Source organism: Homalodisca vitripennis, chromosome 5, assembly GCF_021130785.1.
Source record: "Homalodisca vitripennis isolate AUS2020 chromosome 5, UT_GWSS_2.1, whole genome shotgun sequence".
NCBI lineage: Eukaryota > Metazoa > Arthropoda > Insecta > Hemiptera > Cicadellidae > Homalodisca > Homalodisca vitripennis.
In genome coordinates this window covers 66708091-66732462 of record NC_060211.1, presented here as the reverse complement: position 1 = coordinate 66732462, position 24372 = coordinate 66708091, and the positions used below count along the sequence as shown (strand labels likewise).

General features: G+C 34.5%; 2 protein-coding genes across 4 annotated transcripts in view; both read left to right on the top strand.

Annotated features, from left to right (window-relative positions):
* The first annotated feature begins 91 nt into the window (after positions 1–91).
* Positions 92–8920, top strand: LOC124362312 (filaggrin-2-like). The gene is made up of 2 exons (XM_046816708.1): positions 92–238; positions 6980–8920. The coding sequence occupies exons 1-2, from the start codon at positions 215–217 to the stop codon at positions 8717–8719; spliced, it is 1764 nt and encodes a 587-aa protein (XP_046672664.1). The 5' UTR covers positions 92–214; the 3' UTR covers positions 8720–8920.
* Positions 8921–15587: 6667 nt separating this feature from the next.
* LOC124362311 (cadherin-23) overlaps positions 15588–24372 on the top strand; it is a 148051-nt gene continuing 139266 nt past the window's right edge. For all 3 annotated transcript variants that reach the window (XR_006922453.1, XM_046816706.1, XM_046816705.1), the window contains exon 1: positions 15588–15682. The gene's annotated coding sequence lies outside the window, so the exon portion shown is untranslated. The remainder of the gene's footprint in view (positions 15683–24372) is intronic.

The following is a 24372-nucleotide window of genomic DNA, read 5'->3' as shown; positions in this document are numbered from 1 at the left end:
TACGTGCCGAACAGACTATCAGTGTTTAAGGGTCAAGTATAGTTTTTATATATTTTCCCTAACAACAGCGAGGCCCAGATATGTACTCATTTTGCTTGTCAATCTGTTAAAATTTCTTGACCCTCGTGGCACAGTATCATACAAGGCCAGATAGTAAGGTCAGTTATTGTATTATGTCTGGCTCCGTCTGTGCTGAGGCAATCTCAATCCAAACATGGTGAAGTGCTGCGCCCAGATCGTAAGTTCTCCATTCATAACTTTTGAATTTCCATTCATAAAGGATTAATTTTTTATTCTCTTAAGAGGCTTTTTTAATCACATCTAGAGGGAAATAGTAATCATGTTCATGACAATTATTCAGTTCGTTCTGACCCACAAGAAAGTTGATGACTATGGTAGTTACAGGATTTTAATTTTGTACGAAAATGTATTTGCAGGTTAAACCTTTAGAGGAGAGTTTATACACCAACTTAGGTATTGAACTACTATTTTGTGCCATCAATGGTACTTAATTCACAATATTTAGATGGATGTACTGTGATTATTTGGTGGAAATTCTAAATGTACACTATTTAGAAGTTGGTTCCAGTATAGTAATAGTAAGTTTGTGAGTAAAGAAAGTATATTGTATACTAACTTAATAGTAAGGTTGTGAATCTTAGATCTTGCATTAAGCAAATGAATTTATAGAGAAACATAAAAACACACAAAACAGCGATTAAATTTAAAATATTAAGAGATTTATAAAGTACAAATTTATATATTTTCGAAAATTAATCAGGTTTCAAAAATTGAGGTTCATTAAAACCTTAAAGGTTCCAAAAGCTTATGTGTACAAGATTTTTAAATATTTTATTTATAAAATTCCATTTCTAACCCATCATAGTGTTGTACAATATCTATTTCTGGATCAAATGTGTTCTGGATTATATACAGAGTGTTTCATACAAGATATCTCAAATAGATGTTTAATAACGGATTAACTTAGAACAGTGTACTAATCGCTGAACATTGAGAATTTTTAGGTGCAGTATGTGGTTAAATCCATAGGTTTGACTTTTGTATTTTTTTCTATAAGAACATATTTAATTTTAAAAGTAATTGTAAAGGTTTTTGTAATTCTTTAGTAAACGCTTGGTTAGAATGAAACATAATTATCAATTTTCTTTAAAATGGCATTTGAAACAGTGAATATAAGTGTACCTATCATACTAAATTGATTGCTGGTGTGACGATAAAAATTGTGTCTTTTCATAACATTTACGGTCATAATACACTCAGGTTTATGTTGGTGATCAACCTGATAGCTTTATAAAAAAAAGTCAAAAATTCTAAATTATCATATCCCAAAATTTGTAAAAGCTACTTCCAGTATTTAAATGTTGCATAACAAACGTTACGTATGTTGTAACACTCTGTAAACCAATCAAGTATTGTGTAATTCAATTTTTTAGTTCCATTATCATCCACGTTATAACCAAATCGTTAATATCACAATAATAAGCTAGAACAAATGGACTTTGGTAAATTAATACAAAAATGTTTAATATTAACATTAAAGTTATGGTAAATAAATATAGCATCTGAATACGAACAATATATTTTAATATTAATAAATGATATTGTTTACCACTACAAACAAACATTCTTACCCTAGTTCATGCTGTAAATTTCTTTATATTTATTAATTTAATACAATTGAAACCCTAAAATCGAACACAAGAGATACGAATCTTAGTATAGCCTATGCTGCATAGGCATCTAATCTGTGATTAACAATTCATAAAACTATTTCAATTCTCAATGCTTGTTTTTGTCGAAAACCCGTTTAATTCACTGTTGTAGGATCATTCTCACAATCGATATGAGGCACTTTACTAATAAATATTTTTAATTAAACTTGAGAACTGTATATTGCCAGCAGTTCGGTAAGGATCGTACATTACCCTCATATACTTTTTCTCACCTCAGTACTGGAGCGAAGTTTATGTCAGAAATTTCATAAACTCCTGATAATTAATTATAAATTATAAGTTAAGAATCAATGATGTTATAACAAGTAATGCTTAAAGCTTTAAACTAATTGCAGGGTTTCAATTATATAAAATCGAGTCTTAACACGTATAAATTCCTATTACATATAAACATATTTAATACAATTTGCTCACTCCCGAAAAATAAATATCGAGTTTCATATAGCCCAGTTGATTTTTTCTTGAGCTAATGAAGAAAATACATACATACAAATATATATATATATATATATATATATATATATATATATATATATATATATATATATATATATGTATATATGTATGTATGTATTTGTGTGTGTAATTTATTCACTAGGGCAAACAATTAACTATATAGAAGTGGAAATACCTTATAGAAATATACATTACTTAAATTTTTATAGATGACAGTAGCGTAATTTAATTTTCCAATAAACATTGAATCACAAAAAGTACTCGAAAAGGGGACTCGAAACTGGATCTCTCACTTGCCGGGTAAGAGTTGTATCACTACACCACAGAGCCCTTACTTTTTACGATTCAATTATTATGTAATTGGCCGTATCTGTAACATATGCGTTTAAATATGTATTAATGCTGTTATTGCATTTATGGGAACACAGATAAGTTTGCCTTGTTACCCCGATTAAGAGAATAATTACATATATAAGTCTCGCAAACATACTTAGTTCAAAATGAGCTTACTTCTGGTCCTTATAATCTACTTCCGATATACATAAGATATTTGTTTTATAGTTGAGTTTTTGTGCCCATGATGAAGATATATACATACGTAAGACTAAAGTCTACTACAGTCAAAAGTGTTCATTTCGGCTGTTTAAATTCACTTCTGGTCTAATTCATTCAAGTTGTGATAGTAGAGTTAGCCCTGCTGAGCAAGAATATATACACACTTACGATAGCCGCTTTTGGGCCGACGTAGATTTTTTAGAGCTACATACCTATATAGTATTTAGTTTCTTGATTGGGGCAATAAGGCAAAACCAACTGTGGCACCGAGTGATTTTGTACGGTCGGAAGTAGACATCTTTTAACCGAAGTAGGCCTCTCAGACCTACGTATATATATATATATATATATATATATATATATATATATATATATATATGTATATTGTTTCTTTGTACAACAATTCAAACATTTATATGCCGCTAGAAATATCTTAGACCTGTAAGTACAATAGAAGGATTGAAGTACCTAAACACTTTTTGACCGAAGCAGGGTTTCGAGACTTATGTGTTTGTATTTTTGATCGGGGAAGCAAGGCAAACTTTGGTATGACGTTGGAAATATGTAATGGTACCACATTCATCTGGCAAGTGAGAGATCCGGGTTTGAGTCCCGGTGGAGCAAGTACTTTTTGTGATTCAATTTTTATTCAAATTAAATTCGGCTATTGCCTTTTATACACATTTAATTAATGCCTATTTATTTATATATATTTACATGCACATATATGGAATATGTCTTAAGTAGTGAAAAGTTTCAAGATGGTGGATATTAACATTCCAGCAAACATTTTGTGTCAATTAATTTACAACAGAGACCAAAAACTATTTTTAAAATATATTAAGGAATTGTAAAAAACTGTTATTCTTATCTAGTAAAACAGTACGCGTTTTATAATTCTCGGAGGATCATCTTACGTGTTTTTTGTTACCTCTTATAACATTTTCAGATAACGGACGTAATTAAGTTTTAAGTATGTAGGCTACAACTTTGCTTCAACATGGAAATTACCCATTTGGTACAGATGCATTATTTTTAAATAGCTTGGGTGAGTCTGTTTGCCAGTATTAACGACTAAAACGTGTCAAGATAGCGATCACTCTCCTAAATTTATCGTGGGTATTTTACAACATAAATCAAAATTTACACTTTTCCTAAATTTGTCAAGCAATGTAAAGCAACATTTATTCTTACTTATCTTTCGTTATCTTAAATATTTTGGGCGATTAAAGTTATAGAAGTATTACAATTGAAACGTTATAAGTGAATATGTTTACAATCATAATTGTGAAATAGTTGTGACTAAATAAAGCCCACGTTTTCACAAAGAGCTTAAAAGTTAAAATATAATTTATCTTGTAAGGTTTCAAGGTTATGTAGTTTCTGAACATTTGTCAAGTTACTATTATATTAACTTGCCAACATCGAGAGTTATTGTTCCATCAGTGTTGTGCAAATAAAAATCTTAACTAATAATGCAGCTTCAGTTTCAATTTTCGAGATGAAGGCCTCAAGTGAAATCTACGTTTCTTCCGACTGAGCGGAAGCGATATTTTAATGTAGGATTTTGTTCTGTTTCATTGTAGGCTGACTGCGATATGATGAAAACTAACATATTTGCGTGAAACAGTAGATTCTAATGTCCCTATACGACCAGGTTTGATTGTCGGCTATGTTGCTCATTATTTTTGTAGTATTAATTTTGATATTCGTGTTGGCATTTTATTAAAATTACACTAACGGTTTATTACTGAGCGTACTCGCGATGATAATATTCCACTTGCGAAATACGTTATTTTCTATTTGTATTTCGTCTTAAATTACTCCCACAAAGATTCCATCAAATATAAAAATGTTTTGTTTAAAAACTTTAATAAATTGCTAACCATATAAGAAAATGAGAGCCTAGATTAAAAAAATACTCTATTGTTACTTAAAACTAGCTTAATTCTTCCATTTAAATGCTAAATTTAGTTTTTTCTTTAGATACCAATTATTGTGGCACAGATAGAATGGACAACATATATTTGTATAGACTTTGGAACAAGAGGTAGTTTTGGGCTCTGTATTTCATATTCGGTAAAGTTGTGTGGTAATTTTTCCTAAGTACTACCAGAAGGACAATGAAAATCGGTTGATATTGCAAAACGTAGATTTAAAAGTATTTGATTCTCAAATGACATGTCAATTTGGTCATTTAAATACGTTAATTTTAAACAATCAGAAACGGCCAATATAACTGAATCACAAACAGGGGTTTGTGGTGCAATGCACGTTTCCAAGAAAAGTTAAAGATCCGGGCTCAAGTATATACATAGTAAATTAGTAGTTTTATCCTATCTATCTCATGTATCATATCTATATAAAAATTATAAACAATTATAAACTAAATTATGAACAGTTAATTTGTAGCCTAACTAAACTGAATGTTGATTCACAAAAAGTACTTGCGCCGGCGATACTTGAGCCCGGATCTTTCACTTTGCGATTAATTTATATTGACAGTGTTCTATATATTTCAAAAAAATTTATTTGTATAGTTATTTATTGAATGAAACACAAACACACACACACACACACACACACACACACACACACACACACACACACACACACACACACACACACACACACACACACACACACACACAAAAATATATAGAATTGAATTGCATATATTCCAGAAATATTACATTACAATACTTGTCGGCGGAAACTTATAATTATATAACTTCATTCTAATACTATTACGACACATAACTGCATTCTATTATGTTTAAGTCTTTAATGTAGTATTTTCAAATCTACTGTGGTGAATACTGGTATATCATATACATAAACATTGAAGTTATTAATCAAGAGTTATTTAAAAATATTTTGTCTTTTGTTACGATAAGTAAATATTATACATCATTTTCATAATACTATCAAATATTTAAACATTCTAAAAATTTAGTTTTTAACATAAACCTGAACATAAAAAAATTAGGCAAATAATTCAGTGGTATTGGCCATGGCGAATATACAAAGGACTCGGTTAACTACATAACTCATAAGTCTTATCAGTTATTACCCATTCCTACTAATCTCTGTGATAATCAATAAAGATGATACGCTGTCGGAAGAGTACAGTTGTCAAACATTATGTACAGTTCAAACAAGTTTTGAAGAAAGTTAGATTAATTTCCGTGCATTATTATTGGGCAAGAACCAACAGTTATGTCGTGCACATCAGGATGGATCAAGGGGAATTGAGATTGCATCAATAAATTATTAACATTTTTAGCATACTGGAATTTTATCATATGCTATCGAATTGTGTGTCTTGGTCAAATCAATGTTTAGTGTTAAGTATTATTGAAAGTGTTCAACACAATGTATGTGGAAATATATATATATATATATATATATATATATATATATATATATATATATATTTCCACATACATTGTGTTGAACACTTTCAATAATACTTAACACTGACAGATACGGCCAAATACAAAATAATTGAATCGGAAAAAGTGAGCGCTCTGTGGTGTAATGGTAGCACATTCACCCGGCAAGTGAGAGATCCGGGTTCGACTCCCGGCGGAGCAAGTACTTTTTGTGATTCAATGTTTATTGAAATTAAATAAGGCTATTGCCATTTATACAGTTTAATGTAAATAAAAGTCGTTTGACAGGTATTTGGTCTTCCGATCATACGTTAGTTTGCTTATTTAAACGCATATGTTACAGATAGGGCCAAATACAAAATAATTGAATCGGAAAAAGTGAGCGCTCTGTGGTGTAATGGTAGCACATTCACCCGGCAAGTGAGAGATCCGGGTTCGACTCCCGGCGGAGCAAGTACTTTTTGTGATTCAATGTTTATTGAAATTAAATAAGGCTATTGCCATTTATACAGTTTAATGTATATATATATATATATATATATATATATATATATATATATATATATATATATATATATTCACATACAATTATACAAAACCTTTGCTAGCTTAATAGTTGATTGTTTACCGTATTTGAAGGTCAGTGATCAAATATAGGAATCGCTTTATGCTAATGCAAAACTATGGATTAAATTGTATACCTTTATATTGTAAAAAATTCAATGGGAAGTTACATCAATATTATTTTTGTTACAATAGCATATTTTTTATCAATAATGTTTGTTAATATTATTTAATATATTGGTTTATTTGTTCCAGATTGTGATAGGATTAATATGCGGACTTACTCTTGGTTCGCCCCATGAAAGATTTGAGCGCAGCTACGGTAGTGGATTACTTGGAATCCTTGGAGGCGGCAGTTCTCGTCATGACTACGGTTCATCTCAAGGAAGCCATGTGGATCAACAAGTCAGCGAAGTAGGGTCAGCGTACGGAACTGGTGGAGGATATGGAGGAAGCGGCAGACAAAGTCTTGGCAGTAGCGGATGGCAACAAGGAGCCAGCGGGGTATCATCTGTACAACACCATAGTTATCATGGTTATCGTGGAGTTGGACAAGGGGGCGAAACGGTATATGAAAGTGGAGTCGGACGTGGAATAGGCGGTGGACACGAGCATGTACATGGAAGTAGTGGCTTATTAGGTGGTATATTAGGTGGCCATAGACATAGTCACCAAAGTTGGAATTATGGACTCGGAAGTGGTCATGGACATACACATCAAGGAGGTCGTGGATCCACCCATAGTGACTGGTATCACGGAATGTCACATGGACACGGATCTGGTCACTACGAGGGTGGTCATGGCCATATGCATGGTGGTGAGAACTTGGGGCAAGCTGGTTCAGTACAAGAAGGGTTCAGTGTAGTAGAACATGGCCAAGATGGCACTGTAGTAGGAACTGGAGGTGACCGAGACGATGGACAAGTACAAGGAGTTCGCACGTATACTCATACAGTACACTATCAAGGAGTAAACCAAGGAGGTGCCATGGACAACGTCCAAGGGCAAGTGCAAGAAAGTGGGGGACAGGTCTTAGTTCAAGAACACGATCACGAAGGCGGTGAATTAGATACTACGGATGACCAAGATATCCAGCAAGGAGTTCGCACATATACTCATACAGTACATTACCAAGGAGTAACGCAAGAAGGTGTATCACCTTATGATAAGGACAGTGTTCAAGAACAAGTGCACGAAAGTGAGGGACAGGTCCTTGTTGACGATGACACTGTTTCTAAGCCAACGAGTATCAACGGAGTAGAACATGTTGGTGAAGGTGATGATTTTGGAACTGGAAGTGGCCAAGAAGTTAGTCGGGTACAGCAAGGAGTTCGCACTCAAATCCATAGAGTAACATATCATAGTGTAAAACCAGGAAATGGCTCCCCTAGTGATAAGGAAATCACTCAAGAACAAGTGGATGAAAGTGGAGGGCAGATTATTGTACAAGATATTACTGATGCCGAATCTACAAATGTTAACGGAGTAGATCATGATCTTGAAGGCGATAAATTAACTACTGGGGTTGACCAAGATCAGGATGCTAGTCAAGTTCAGCACGGAGTTCGCACTTACGTTCATAGAGTATCGTATCATGGAGTAACACAAGATGGGTCGTCTCCTGATAAAGATGATGTTCAAGAAGTGCACGAAAGTGGTGGACAAGTCCTTGATGAAGAAAATGACAAGTCCGAACCTACAAGAGTCAACGAAGTAGAAAATAATAACCACGATGTTGAATTGGAGACTGGGGACGATCAAGATGTTGGTCAACAAGACGTTCGTAACTACGTACGAACAGTATCTTATCATACAGTAACGCAAGGACACAGATCAAGCAAACCTTCGGAAGTCGGAGACGATAATCAAGAACTACAAGGTAGTGACGGGCAAGAATTAGTTCATGGACAAGATGAACTTGAACAAACTTTAGTAGATGAAGATAAACCTGATGAAGTTGGACAATTGGGAGGAAAACAAACATCGGAAATTTGAAAGTACATATGAAACTCAATATGAAGAAAACGATAAGGAATTTCCTGTTGATAAAACTAGTGGATTAGAACCTGATGGAAGCAGTGCGCTTGACCCTGAAGGAGACAGTTCTAAGCCTCAAAAACTTAGTAAAGTACAACCAACGGAGGAAATAGAAAATCCTATAGAACCTGTAGATCACGAACAAATACATGAAAATAGTGATACGGAACAACAAACTATAAGTGAGGTTAACCCTATCGACGAGAGTGATGACAATAAACCACATGATGGAACTGAACAAAGGCCTGTACATGACGATCTTCATGGAGATGAGGGAGTGGGATCGACCGATGGAAGTAACACATTACCGAATGTTGAAACCGGTGCACCTGAACATATTCAAGAAAGCATTGACTCGCAGCAATACAATGTGGAGCCAAGCCAAAAACCAACAAATGAAGAGGACATTGATCATGACCCAAAAACTGAAGGAAACAGTGGATTGGAACATGTTCCTGATTCTGATCAGGATCAACAAAGCGTAAGTTCGGATACATGGATATACGAAGAAAGCCGTGACCCCGGACATAGCCAAGAAAGTGACGAATTAAACCAGAAAGTTACTAAAGTAGAATCAATTCATGAAAATAAAGGTAGTTATGAATCAAGTCCAGATGAAAGTACAGAGATTGGCCATCCACATGATAGCGATGAAAAAGATCCACAAAAAATTAGCAATGATAAACAGGTTTTTGAAAGCTACAACCCTAGTGGTAGTGGGCAAAAGCCTGTACAAGGAACTACTGGAAGCAGTACAACGACACGGCATACAGTAACTACAATAGAATATGTTCGAAATAATGACAAACCAGGTTATGGCGGCTCTAGAGTAGTTGAAGAGGTATATGGAAATGATAAATATAGTCCTGGAGATGGAACTCAGGGAGGTGAAAACATTGGTCAAGATGGGCTTAATCAAGTACGTGATAATGGTGAAATAACACAAAAAGAAGTTACAACGACGTATTCACAGCAAGTAGCTCAAGGCGGTAGACTGGTAGGTAACCCTAATCTAGATAGCACCCAAAGTGGCAGCTCATCAGGGTTTGGAGGTGTGGTCCATGAAGTGGTGGAAACCGTTGTAGGACATGTACGTGGAGAAAAAGGGCACGGCCAGGTAGTCCAGGAGGTAACTCGTCAAGGAAGCAGAGTATTGGAAAACGTAGGATTAGGTCAGGTACAAAGAGGTGGTGGGTTAGGTCAGGCTGGTGTAGTCCACCAAATAATATCTAGTCATGGAGGTGGTGTACTGGAAAATGTTGGATTGGGTCAGCAACAAGGTTATTCACAGCAAGTATCTCAAGTAGGTAGACTGGGCGGTAATCCCAATCTAGATAACACTCAAGGCAGCAGCTCATCTGGGTTTGGAGGTGTGGTCCATGAAGTGGTGGAAACCGTTGTGGGACATGTAGGTGGAGGGTCAGGACACGGCCAGGTAGTCCAGGGGGTAACTCGTCAAGGTAGCAGTGTGTTGGAAAACGTAGGATTAGGTCAGGTGCAAGGAGGCAGTGGCTTAGGTCATGCTGGTGTAGTCCAGGAAATAGTATCTAGTCATGGAGGTGGTTTACTGGGAAATGTTGGAATGGGTCAGCAACAAGGAGGTAGTGGATCTGGGCACATGAGAGTAGTCCAAGAGGTAATAAGTAGTCATGGAGGTAATGTTCTAGGAAATGTTGGACTTGGCCAAGGAGGCAGTGGATCAGGACATATGCAAGTGGTCCAAGAAGTGACCCGACAGGGAAGCACTGTATTAGAAAATGTTGGTCTGGGTCATTCTCGTGGGGTCGGAGGATTAGGACTTGGAGGAATAAATCGGTTTACATCTCATGGAACTGGTGTCCTGCAACAGGTAGGATTGGGACATTCATATGGTGGAAGAAGTGGAGTACAGGGTTATGAAGAAGGTAGTCAGTCAACTTCGTCTTACAGAACAAGTGGCGGAAGTTATGGATCATACAATTCTCGTTCTGGAACTTCTGGGGGTGGACTGGCTGGAGGTTTACTTGGATTAGGTTAGTCCGTTGTGTGATTTCATATGTTGTATAAATGCAAGATTGCCTTGTGGTTATTCTAACCACTGCCATTTCTATTGTTTATTTGGATGTAAACTTTATCCCATAACGACTGATATTACATAAAGTATGTAAAGAACTGAAATAGCCATGTAAATTATTAATATAGACATAATTTATGTAATAAAATACAATAAAATCAATTTTTATTTTTTATTTTACCCACTTTAACATAACTGACTAAATTTCCTGATTGGCTGGTGAAGTAATAATTCAATATTACCAGATTGAGCGAGTATCAACGCTATGATATTTAACATTACGATGTAATACTTAAAATAATAATGAGAATGATTATTTCTGAAATATTCAATCAAAACTAAACTCTCCAATATAAACTTTACGAACGATTTGTCACGTTACTGTAATATATGCATATGCATGTGTACTATTCTATATAAGATTTGGTTATATGGATTGGTCTTTCCACCTGTTAGAAGCTTTCAGTTCCGGAAATCATGTACTTTATTGGTTTACAGGGGTAGCTTCCAAAAACCTTTCCTAGCATTCTTATTTGTTATATTCAAACGATGGCAGCATAGTTATCTTTTTGCATCCTGAGTTACGGATATACCACAGTTCACTGTACCTAAATTCCTCGTCCAACACTCGAATATGAAATTCATCGTCTTGATTTCTACTCCTCGCCACCGTGTATACCTTTGGAGATTACACTATGCTCTGACGCATGCACATCTAACACATAACACATCTCTTACGTACTTAATAGCTAGAACAATAACACTAAAACACGGAATACGTCACATTTGTATGAATAACTTTCCGTGTTATTCAATCTTATTTGTGACTGAATTGGCTGCCAGATTTACACATTCACATGACCATGGCAGTTGTATCTATAGTTATCTTTATTAAAAAAAAAAAAAAAACGCAATGTCCAGAATTACCACACCTGCCACAAAGCGTCTCTCATCTACTCCAGTCTTAAGTGGAGTGGATTTCAGTTATACAGGATTATTTCATATGTATTTCACAATTTAAATTAATTTTTTATTATATATGGTAAATATAAAGAAACCAAACACAAACAATGTAGTTAAAGTAACATGTGTTACAACTACCTTCGTGTCTAAATTAATAAGATATTTTTTCTTGTTATTTAAAAGACGACATAGAGAGCCAGTATAGACGGTTGTCAAAGCTTTTTAGGTAAAAACTGTAAAATCTTTGTTGCCCAAATGGCTGAACAGTGTAAAGTTATTACTTAGGTCACGAAAGCATTATACAGGGTTATTAAAAAGGTAGGTGCAAAGGTAAGGTTTATTTTTTGCAATATACCGAATAGCATAAAACAATTCAGTATGTTAAGTTTTAATTTGCTATACATGATTAATTAATGTATATACACTAAAAATACTCGATATGCGTGTCGTTAGCAATATATTCAGTCGTCATTGAACAATGGTGAAACAGATGATTGTTGCAGAATCGAAAGAGCATGTTTAGTTGGTTATATAGTTGGTTAATAAGATTATTTCTCGTCTTGGATGCTTGGTTGATTAACAGTAAATCATGTCTCTATTCGGTAACTCAAACGCAAGAAAAAGCGTTTTGTGTTTTGGAATTCGCTCAAACTCGTGTCATTGTTATGTTTAACTGAACCTTCGGAGGCCCTCCCCAACTAAAACCCACAGCACGATGAGCGCGTTGGTTTGAGACAACAGAATGTCTGTGTGCCAATTACGCTGTGAAGATAATTGATTCTAAGCATGTACTTAGTCATAAAATATCTACTCGCAAAGTTATTAGGGAACTAACAGATGCCTTAGTCTATAATATGACGAGGCTGTACGTGCTATGGTAAATGAGACTTAAAGAGTACAAACAGCAATACTTGTTAATTATAAAGATGCACGGTTGATTTTAAAAGGCAAATTCATAGATTAAATGACTTTATAGATAGTAATATAAATTAATACATGTATTTACTCTCCTCCCAGTGTCACCCAAAATCCCACAATGTCTGCCAAGAGCGCTGAGCATGCGTCGTCGTCCCGCGCCACATCACACCGCCACATGCACTCTGCGAGATAACTTTCCAGATGGTGCAGTGCCGTTCCACGGAATTGCTTATCCCTCACTTCGCCGATCCTCACATCCTATTGACTTGTGGAGTGTTCGCGAAATCGTCTGAACTTGAATTTAGTTACTAGATAGTAAGTTCAAGTTTTTCTTTCTTCGCCTAAAGTGTGCGGTGTCGCCTTAGCCCACACTTTTGGTTAGGAATATTTCCGATCGGTACCTTTTCCGTGCTCAGACCACGTATATGATTTGGTACGGAAAATACCGATCATAAATGCCACTGGCCAGAAGTGTGAGCTTCGGCGGCACATTTGGCGCCATCCTGTTCGTGCGAAAAAAAAGAAAAACATCCCTCGATATAACACCTAAATTATATATTAAATTACTAGTACCAACGGAGATAGAACACATAAATTAATTGCAGTGAACCACACGTCTGCGGTGGAAACAGTTTCTTAATCAGGCTACCTTGAGAGTTATTGGCGTTATCTGATCTAAACTTAGTCTCACGTATTATTGAAGCTACCTAAACAACATTGAATATTCTATCCCACATAACCCCAATAGCTTCTGGAACTTTGTTCGTTCTATTGATGAATCTCCTGGAATACCACCTAAGGTTTCTTGGTGATCGCTCCTCAGAGGATCTGCAGGAGAAGGCATATATGTTCTCTGAATTATTCGTATCCGTCTTTTCGCAGCCCGTGACTTCATCATCGCCCTTCAATAATTTTGATACTTTCTCTTGCTTTGGTGAGGATCTCCTTCTCTATATCAGAAGCCTTGGAAGCACTTAAACAGCTAGATGTTAAGAAAGGTGCTGTTCCCGACAAAAATTTCACTATCTTTCCTCCGACATTAAAGTGATATCCTGGCCCAGTCCTATCCCTGACGTTCTTTACATCTTATCCATTCTACATTCTACATGGATTACTTCCTGAGACCCTCAAAATGGGTCATATCGTTATCGTCCCTATACTGAAGTGTGGTGATCCACCGAAGGTTGATAAATACCGTCCCATAAATATCCTTCCATCTGTTGGGAAGGTACTTGAAATGCCTGTACTGTCTTGACTGTTTTATATATTCTTTTCAATCCTCTAGTTTACCAAAGTCAACATGACTTTGCCTCCTGTAGATCAACACTCACAAATTTGCTGTTATTTGAAAAAAGTGTATTATCAGTCTTCAAGGCAGGAAAAAAGCTGGATGTCGCCTTTGATGAATTTTCCAAGACCCGCGACAGATTAAACCACTCCATTCTTATATGTAAACCACAGGCTTATGGGATCCAAGGTTTAACTACTCCCTTGGCTCACTGACTACCTGCAGGGTTGACGCCTGAGGGTGAAATTGCCAGGTTCACTACTCAATGAGTTCCATAAAATCTCGGACGTTCCTCAAAACTCCTTACTGGGCCCATTCTTATTTATTGTTTTCATCAATGATATCTTTCATCTTACCAGTGGAAGCTCAACTCTTCGCCGATGGCGTCAAGATTTTTGCAAAGGTCTCCAACCAAGATGACCATCGCATTGTTTGTTGTTCTGCTACAGTTGTGTAACAGAAACAACATGAAACTTAACCTTTCTAACTGCTCTGTCAAAACTTTCGGACGACTGCACGATCCGAGCTATTACTAATACGCTTTAGATAGTGAACTACTAGATAGGGCCTCCACCATAAAGGATTTATGTTTTACATTGTATCTGATCTCACCTTAAATGAGCATGTTTATGATTTATGCAGACGTCCAAACAGGATGTAGGGATTCATCGCAAGGTCAACTCAAGGAATGAGGGGCCCTGCTGTTTTACAACAGTCTTTTCATCCTTGGTACATCAGCTCCTAGGGTAAACTTACTGAGATTCTAACGGCACCCTTATCGAGCATTTCTAGTAAATAATAAAATGTTTGTAATGTACATTAAACTAGTTAATATATTTAATTGTTTTAAGCAGTTTTTATGATTATGAGATTCTTTGTCTGCAAATAAACTAACCTTATATTTGCACCATTCTTTTTGAATAACCATGTAATTTTTTCTGCTGTTATAACACTATCGACAAAACATAATATACAACAACGGTATAACTATAGTATGTCAGTGTTAGTTGAGGCACCGTTACTCGCTGACATGAAATAACAGGTAACATTGTTTTAAATAAAATAACAAGACTCTCGTTTATTGTTTTGGTAATATATAACGGGAAAATTACGGACTGATCATGTGCTCAATTGGTTAACACGACATAACCAGTGAATGTGGATTATTAGTAGGATTCATTTTGGTATAATATGACATAATTCAAAACTCGAAACAATACAGCCTTATTGTGTTTCCAACTTGATTAACCATTCATTGTAAGTCAAAAAATCTTTAGCAATAAGTATTTCTTATAAATTACAGGACGTATTAACTACCCAGTCAGATACATACCTCCGCTTGTGGAAATTAAAAATATTGCGATCAACCGCTCACCATTCAGATTACGAAATTTAAAAAAATTAAAACAAAACCTAATCTTTACAACAAAAGCAATAGGGTTCTACGATTGACACAGTCAACAAAGGAAACATTCCAGGTTAGTTTTTACCCCGTGATCTGTGGAACGGTGTCCTGGGCAGGTGTGAATGAAGGGTAATGAAGTGGGGGACAGCGGACAGGAAGCCGGGCGTGTTCCCCTCGCCAGTCGCCAGTCTCCCGTCAGGTGAAGGTCCTAGCGCTCCAGTACTCGCGAGCCTGACTCAGTGTGTGGACATCACTGTTCCAGCGGAGCACCGCGCCACGCCGCGCTGTTGCTAGGTAACAGATAAACAACTTCAATATTCTTAGTTCCTTAGTCACGTTTTATATAGTTCCCTAAACTTCTAAAGTGAGCTTTATTTTTCAGGTGTGTGTATAACCTAAGGTAGTGTGTATAACATTAACGGATTGTTTTTTTAATTGCGCCCAGAAACCAAGTGAGAAATTTGTAAAAGACAACACTTTTTCGCAATCAATTTAAGCTTTTTCTTAATCTTGAGGTTTTTCATAGTATAAAACACTTCTTACTAAACAAATATTACACGGTACATAAACATTGGCCAATAAAAATCTTATACTTATAAAATCAAATTCGTAATTAACTTCGATAAAACCTTGCACGAAAATGGACTAATTTGCATTTATTGAGATGTTAAATTACTAAGTTGTACGAACTTCTAATTTCTTCAAGCAATGGAAAGAACAGATATGCCGTATTGTCTTAACTCTTGAAATATTAGCTGCAAGTTTTATTTAAGGGGGATAAGCTAAATAAATTAATTAATAAGCTAAAACGGATTGTTTTTTTTAATTGCGTCCAGAAACCAAGTGAGAAATTTGTAACGTGACTTTTTGGTAATCAATTTATTTAAAGTTTTTCCAAATCTTAAGGTTTGTCATAGTATAAAATATTTCTTATTAAACTAATATCACACGGTACATAAAAATTGGCCAATAAAAACGTTATAGACCTACTTATAAATTAAATTCGTAATTAACTTTGATAAAACATAGCAAGAAATCATACTAAACATTGCAGTTATAGGGATTTCAAATTAGTAAGTTGCACGAACTTATAAATTCCTCAAGCAATAGAAAAACAGATAAACCGTACTGTCTTAACTCTTGAAATATTAGCTACAAGTTTTATTTCTGGGGGGATGTGATGTAAAACGTGGTGTTTGAAAACATAACTTATTGTGATATAAATCATAAATTATTTTGAGAACTATTGAGAACTAGAATTGTGAGTTATGTCTTGCTTATACTTGCCAATTAAAATTTCTGTATCAATTTAAAGTTTTTATGGATACAAGAAAAATCAGTATGTTATATTAAAAGTTAAGGCAAATTTAACACATTAAACGACCGGAAATTTTCATAATAACTTTAATCGATCAAAGACTCCATACCATTCTTTGTGCCCTATTTCGTAGTACATAATATTCTTTGATAATTATCTCAACAGTGATAATAACAATCCAGTGATTCAGAAAACCTTCGAAAACGGTAAGAGGGACATAATGTTATAAATACTTCTATATACCTCAGTGTGTAATCAATAATTTTGTTACATTTATCTCGGCAGGCACAAAAATAAGTCATGAAAATAATTTTACATTTTGGGTTTTGAATTATTGTTCAAAATCTGGTTACATATATGAGTACCTATGGGGTTATTATTATGTTTCCTGTTTTATATTTGTTACTATATCCTGCTATGTTATGAAAGCAGCTTTATTACTGAGAGTTTTAAAATAAACCCTTCATATATTTCTTATATTATTCCATAGTCTTTAGAATACAAACAATGCAGCGCATGATTACTGCTGATTTAATGGTTCTTTTCACACCTCGCACTCTATTTTGGTTAAAAAATACACTTTGGTAAGGTAAAGTGACTTCTATTTCTCTTATAGATTTGTATAAAATCAGTTTAACCTACATCGTGAACCATTACATCCATTCGTTACACCTGTTCCCGGTGGACGGATGATACATCAACCGTTACACCAAGTGTCAACAGATGACATTATTTACCATAAAACAGCTGATATTCGGTATATCTGACAGTTACTCTCCCCTATTAGTTCTGCTATCCGTGGGGAATGTAACCTAAAACCCTCGATCTGTATATACAGTTAACATCTGAAGATTCAACTGTATAAGCTTAAATGAAACCCTTAATTATGTTTAATATAAGCCACTTTTGCTCTGATTTTTCGTTGTAGAACTATGGGAGGTGTTTTATTTTTATGGTGAAATCAATACCCAAAAGGATTTTTAGTTTTATTGACATTGTTTTCATTATTTTAGTAAAACATGGCAAACTTTGCTTCATGCATCGTTTGTACTGTAAAAACATATGTTTACTTAGCAAGAATGTTCGTAAGAAAATTAATTGTAAAAGCGTCTTTTATTGCCAACTTATGAAATAAAAATTCCCGCAAAATATAATTCTGTGTTTTAAATCAAATTAAATCAACATTATGCCAGTAGCACCTGAATTCACTGCTAAAATCAATCTAATCTATGAAATAGTTTTTAAGTATCGAAATTTAAAATTTTTTGGTAGAAATTTAATTTGTTTAATGGGTAATTAACAAATTTATTTTCAGTAAAATTTAATCAAATAATATATTCGCTTTCTGTATACTTTATGTACACAGTTTTGTTCAGAATAAAAATTCCTACAGGATTTATCGTAAGTTTTAATTTTTCTTGGTGAAAGAACAAGTTATGTTTTATCATTTTATTTTTTGCTGATACTGATTTTCTTTAAAAATACTTAAATTATTCTGGGACCTATTTTATTCCATTTATCAGGTTAAAAATTATAAGAAACGAGTGAATTCGCCCCGTAATATACCACACCAGAACTTCAAGGAGACCTCGTTTTACATGGTGAGCTAAATCTGGGCGAAATATTTCGCTAGCGTAACTCGCTAACGAAACATTTCCAGACTCATGTTTATTTAAACTTTTTCATTATTTTTACATTTAACATGACCTACCACAGTTTCTGCATATCTTCGTGAAACTCCCTGTATTTCTTAGGTATATATAAAACCTACTCACTCTCCTTCAGAATTATCTAATTCTATGTTTTCAATAAGAGAAAATATTATTCTTAAATCTTAATAGCTCAAATACCTGGATTACTTTTATGCAGAAAGAAAGTCTCATGTCTAGTTGAGTGCTGAGGCAGCAAAATAACATATTTATTCACTTTGATTGAAGTCTATTACTGACGATAGAAGGTTTGAAAGGATAATAAAATTTGCCATCGTTATATGTAACAAAATAGTATAATATTACGTTTCGAGGATTAAAACACTCTCTTCTTGAAGTGCACAAAAGACTGACCCTAAAAAACTAAAAAATATAGTTCAATATAGACAAAGCAAATTATTGCCATATTTGCTATGACTGGAAAAACATAACGTGAGTACAGTTGCCCGAAACTCAATAACTCCATCTAATTCGGTTGTTGTCAAACGAAATTACAGAAAGAATAACACGTTATATTACACGTTTTAAGTCGTCTACAACAATGATCAACTTAATTTGTCAGAATTATCCTTACAATATCTGAACTGTGTACTCTATAAATATACAGTATTAGAACCCAAACTGTGTTTATAACTACAAAACTCTCTGTTTTAAATCGATTTAAAAATATATATATGTGTCCAAGCTCAAGAACAACTGTGGATGACATGTACTGTTCTGACTCATGGAGATGGGGAGGATTTTACTAGCAACTACTAGTATTGAAGATAATCACTAATATCTTGCTCACCCTCGTGTTCACGGATCACTGTTATAAATCTATGCAAAGTTTGAGTTACCCGATAGATTGCCAGCCTCTAATAGGAGAGTTCTGGATTCCTCCACGATTAAATTTGACAGTAAGCATCCTCGATTGAATTTGACAGTAATCATCCTCGATTAAATTTGGAGATTTCTGGAACCGTCGATGTATCCAGTACCACCCAGGTCTGCAGCACCCACGCGGTGTTCGCGCCAGGGCGGCTGCAGTCGTGCGGCGAATGGTCGTCATCTGCAGACCGCTGCAAGGTTTACCACCGATTTCCGTGCTCCATCCACTTAACAACCGTTCACTTTTTCCCGTCCCTTGTCATTTAAACTAGTAGTGCCTGTCGTTCCTGGCAGACAATGTCTTCGACGTAGCCGTTTTGCCTCAAGGATTTCTCAGGTGTCTACAATTTAAGGATGTACAGAGAAGGAGAACCTGTACCTCTTAAGGGGTTACAGATAAAATGCCCTAACTTTGTGTCAATGATGAAGAAAATAATTTGCTTCTGTATTTTACATATATCTATTGTATACTAGATGCAATTTAAGCCATGTTATAATGGACCTTTTCAGGGTTGGTCAGCATTCTTGAGAGTATTTTTGGAAATCAGCAGGAATCGGAAAAAGGATGTGTCTTCTTTTCCAATCTAATTCCTTGTTAAAATCTTTTGAATATTTTTATAGACTTTTTAACTACCAAACTGAGCACTTATCTACCAGTTAAAATCTGCATTACTGAAAGGATTTTTTTATATTTATAAGTGCTACAGATGACGCCATACAATTATTTTTTGAATTGACCAACTAGAGGGTTATTTCCTTATCGACTACAAATATTGTATAGTGTAAATAACATTTTTAAACACATAAAAATGAATACAAGCATGCATTATCCTTGTCGACCTAAGCGCTCTCGCATGCGCATTACCAGCCCTTATGGGTGAACTCGGTGCATCTACAGGTTTTTATAATTTGTTATTTAATTTAATAATTTAAACTAAATATATAATATTCATACGAAAATAAATAAAATAAAATGATTATAGGGGAAGGCTGAGATTAAAATTTTAAATGTATTTTGTTATATTACGGAAATATTTTTCCACTACTGTAATATATAACATTCATGCCATATTTAGACTCATTTTATTCATTGTTTCGTAGATATAGTTTATAACATTATCTTAATACGTGGCAGTATAGAGACATACAGCTCTGTACGCCATGATATCAGTTTACAATACAGCAAGCGTATCTACTAGCGATTGCAGTAGCTGTGGAAGCGTGTGTAATGGTTAAGTTCTCAATTCTCCAAGTTATCAGAAACAACTGCTCTCCAAACAGGATACAGATTATTTGTAGTGAATAGGAATAATCTTTTACAAAAAAGTGTTGATTATATTTTTTATAACTGACCACAATGTCTGGTTGAATCTCTTCTAAAACCAGGGATCATATATGATAAAAATATTGAATGAAATATTTCGTAAATTTTTATCTTCATATCATATTTCGCTGATTTATAATGGTAGTCAAGAATTTAATAAGTATGTAGTAAAGAACCCATAAATAATCACATTAACATATTTTGAAGTTTATTATATCTCAAATTGGTGTATATTTATTGTTATATTGCTTTTGGCTCTAAATTATTACAAGTTTTATTTTCACTGGACTTTAAGTGCAAAATAAACTTGCTTAGTCTCAGACACACAATGTTTGTAAAATACAAGTTTTTAGAACATATGTGAACTATATTAGAATGATTTCACCTGATAACAAATTAGTTTATGCCAGAATTACTAGGCAAAAAATAAATAGAAGTCTTACAGTAAACTGTGTAACTTTTTCGTTAGCAAGTAGATCAAACTTAAAATCGTTAAAATCTGAAGATACTTTTCGTAAGGTAACCCCCGACGACGACTCAAGTCAGAGTGTTAAAGAGAGAGTGGTATATCTAATTCACCAATATTAGCTTTCCTTTTCACAGTTCCGTGGGATATTAAAAATGAGATGATCTATAATAGGAGTGCGACCGTGATACCGAAAGTGACAGTGCAGGAGGGTCAATGTTACGGTTATTGCAGGAGGAAAGTGACCGTGAAACTGAAGCAATAAATTAGAGAACCAGTGAGAGTCGCTATGGACAACCCTAGCGATTTTAGTAACATCGATTTGCTACTTTCCAACACCATAACAATCGAGAGGCATAGGTCGACTACTAGATCTAACAATGGATATCATTTAGACATGTCTGAACCACGATTTCCTTACTTGAAGGATCTTCACTTGGGAGTCGAATAGTGAGGAAGTTGGGGTTTATGTGTAACTGTAGAGGAAGATTGCTGTAACCGCGAGGTGGAGTAATCCATTATGTTTTAAAAGTTTTGAAAACCAATTGCTTTGTTTTATCTCACAACTTCGCTAGCGGTTTTGCTCGCTTCTTTCTGATTGGACAGTTCAAAATTACGCAACCCCTATCCATCACGTCTGTCATTTTTGTATGCAATACACACGTTCGCGAACGTTTCAGAAGTTATTCTAGTAAGTATTTCTGAAAATTTTCTGGGTAAACTTAGTAAAAAGATTATATTCGTTCTGGTATTGACGCCTACGGTTAATGGAGTAAGCACTGGTCTTAAAGTTACTTAAAGTTTTATTCAGCTACTACATATATGTGAAATTCATGTCACCACTATTATTACTGAAGAAAAATGTTAATAATAGAAGGAAATGTAGGCTACTTCTTCATGCGACAAACTGATTGGTTGGGTGATTTTAATTAGCATGATACCTAATCTACTATGCAATGCCAACTCTACCTTCATCTTTACTACCACCAATCTCTGTGCGAATATCCTCAAGATTCTAAAATATTTAGTTAAATTATAATATACGTAACACTGGTTTTGGCTGTTTTTCATAATTGATGAAAACAACTATGAAACAAAATATGGGACCTAAAGAAGTTGGAAAAATCTTACAATGGTTCCCAAAACAGAGAATAGATATTTCCCAAGAGAACTCTGTTTAACTGGACATTTTAACGGTTGAAACGTTGCGGGGCCATTATACAAGAACCGAGCACTCTTACAAATGGTTTAAATATTATAGTTATATGGAGGGGCAAGAGGGGAGTACTTACGGAACATACTTCTCCCTGTTAAAAAAGTAGCATAGACAACAGTGGAAATTATGCTGTGGTCGAAAAATTTAAAAACTGTCGAAGATATCACATAAATAAAGCGTGTTAAGAGGACGAATGGAGAAATACTCGGACAACGCTATGGTATCCTTTTTTCTAAAATATATTGGCTTCGAATGCTTTTAATTTTTCACTTAATACTACAAAACAAATTCTGGGGCCTAAATAAATTGGAAGAGTATAACGACGGTCTCCAGAATAGGGTACATATGTTCTTCCTATCCGGTAGATCCAATCATGCCACGATTAACACCTTTATGGGACCATGATGCAAGAACCGAACACTCTATCATATGATGTAGTAGCATAGATGAAGGGGTAAGAGGGCATTATTCATCCAAACTTACATCAAAGAAGGGATTATTTCCTATGTTACAATATACAGTGGATATTTCATACTGAATTAGAAATATTGTTCAATATAACACAAAAAACTGATAATGCCGAGGAGATAAGTACGGAGTGTTAGGAGGACGACAGGAGGAGAGTCTGGATTGTGGGGTTTGTCTCAAAATACTTGGCTATAAAACACAGTATGTTTGTTGAACAGGTCAGAATAAATTTGTCACGTGTTCACCATCAGTATTTCATACAATGTAGGAGCATTACTTCCTGTAACCGTTTCACATGATCTATAAACCGTTCTTTTGATCATAAACAAAGGGACTAATTTTCATGTTTAGTAATGTAAAATATTTTACTTTTTGTAACAATACACTAAAAATGCAATGATCTTCAAATATATGCTTTCTATCAGAATACCATTCGGTAATATTAGATTCTTATCTTCATTACAATGCGTATGGCGAGTTAAATCGTCTTGCTCTTTGTTGTTCACTTGTTAGTTATGTGTTTTTAATTTTCATTCATACTCTTTATCATAATATATAGAACCAAGTGTCAAATTAATGAATACAAGTTGAGTGTCGAAATCAAACTATTCAATCTGCAATTTAATATTTAAAAGTATTTCATTAAAGTAAACATTTTTTACAACAGCCACATGTTCTAGTACGCGAATCTTAATATTCCCTGTAGTTCAGATTTCAATAGTCAGAAGTTCGGCAGGCCTCGTCTCATGTAACAGACGTCGCTGAAGTTCATGTTCATGCAAAATTTAAAATGTAAAGCTGATTTAATTTTTTTAATATCCTGCGGGCAGAGAGGCAGACAAAACCATAGAAGAGAGATTTGGTCAGTCCCATGACTGATAGATTTCGCTAAAGCTCAGCTAACAAATTATTAAACGGTTTCTACACCACACTTCCCCGTCACGCCCCGTAACAGACGAGTAATCTAATTGTTATTTTATTAATAGTTTTTGTGATTGATACATTTTTTTAAATCGTCGAATTGATAAGATTATTTGAAAATCTAACAATGAATATTACTATTAAATTCCATTTATGACTATCCTACTTTTTTGTTACATTACACGCAGAACTTTAAAAGTATCTGAAATATTCTAAAATGTGTAGTACAATAAAAACTTAGTTTTATTTTAAATAAGAGTAAAAACACAAGTTTTATGTGTAGTTCCACTGGGTTATATATATATAATACATCTACCTGGTCAGAGCGCTATTAAAAACTCTACAAAAAAGAAATTCTTTATTTTTATCCAATGAATAACTGCTAATAATAAGAAGAGTGGGGCTTTTAATACATTTTCATAACCGCCTACTGTTTTTGAAAAGCTAACATTGCTATATTGTTATTATCTGGTGTGTAATCTGGTTGTTTCGTGAACATCGCCTATATTTATTAATATAACGTTTAATTTATTTTCTGAGCATTTTAGTCAAAGAAATGTTATAATTATTGACAATCAAATTCCACTTAATCAGAATCTATACATTTCTTGCTGTAGTTAGTTTTTAGTTTCCTGAAAAAGTAATGGAAAATGTCCTCACGCGCAACTAGGGAAACTCAACTCGTTCCCAAC

Bases quoted from the DNA above. Each gene is read 5' to 3' on its own strand.
- LOC124362312 (XM_046816708.1), top strand. From the start codon at position 215: ATGGTGAAGTGCTGCGCCCAGATC. The intron at 239-6,979 runs GTAAGTTCTCCA...TATTTGTTCCAG, and splicing joins TGAAGTGCTGCGCCCAGATC to ATTGTGATAGGATTAATATG.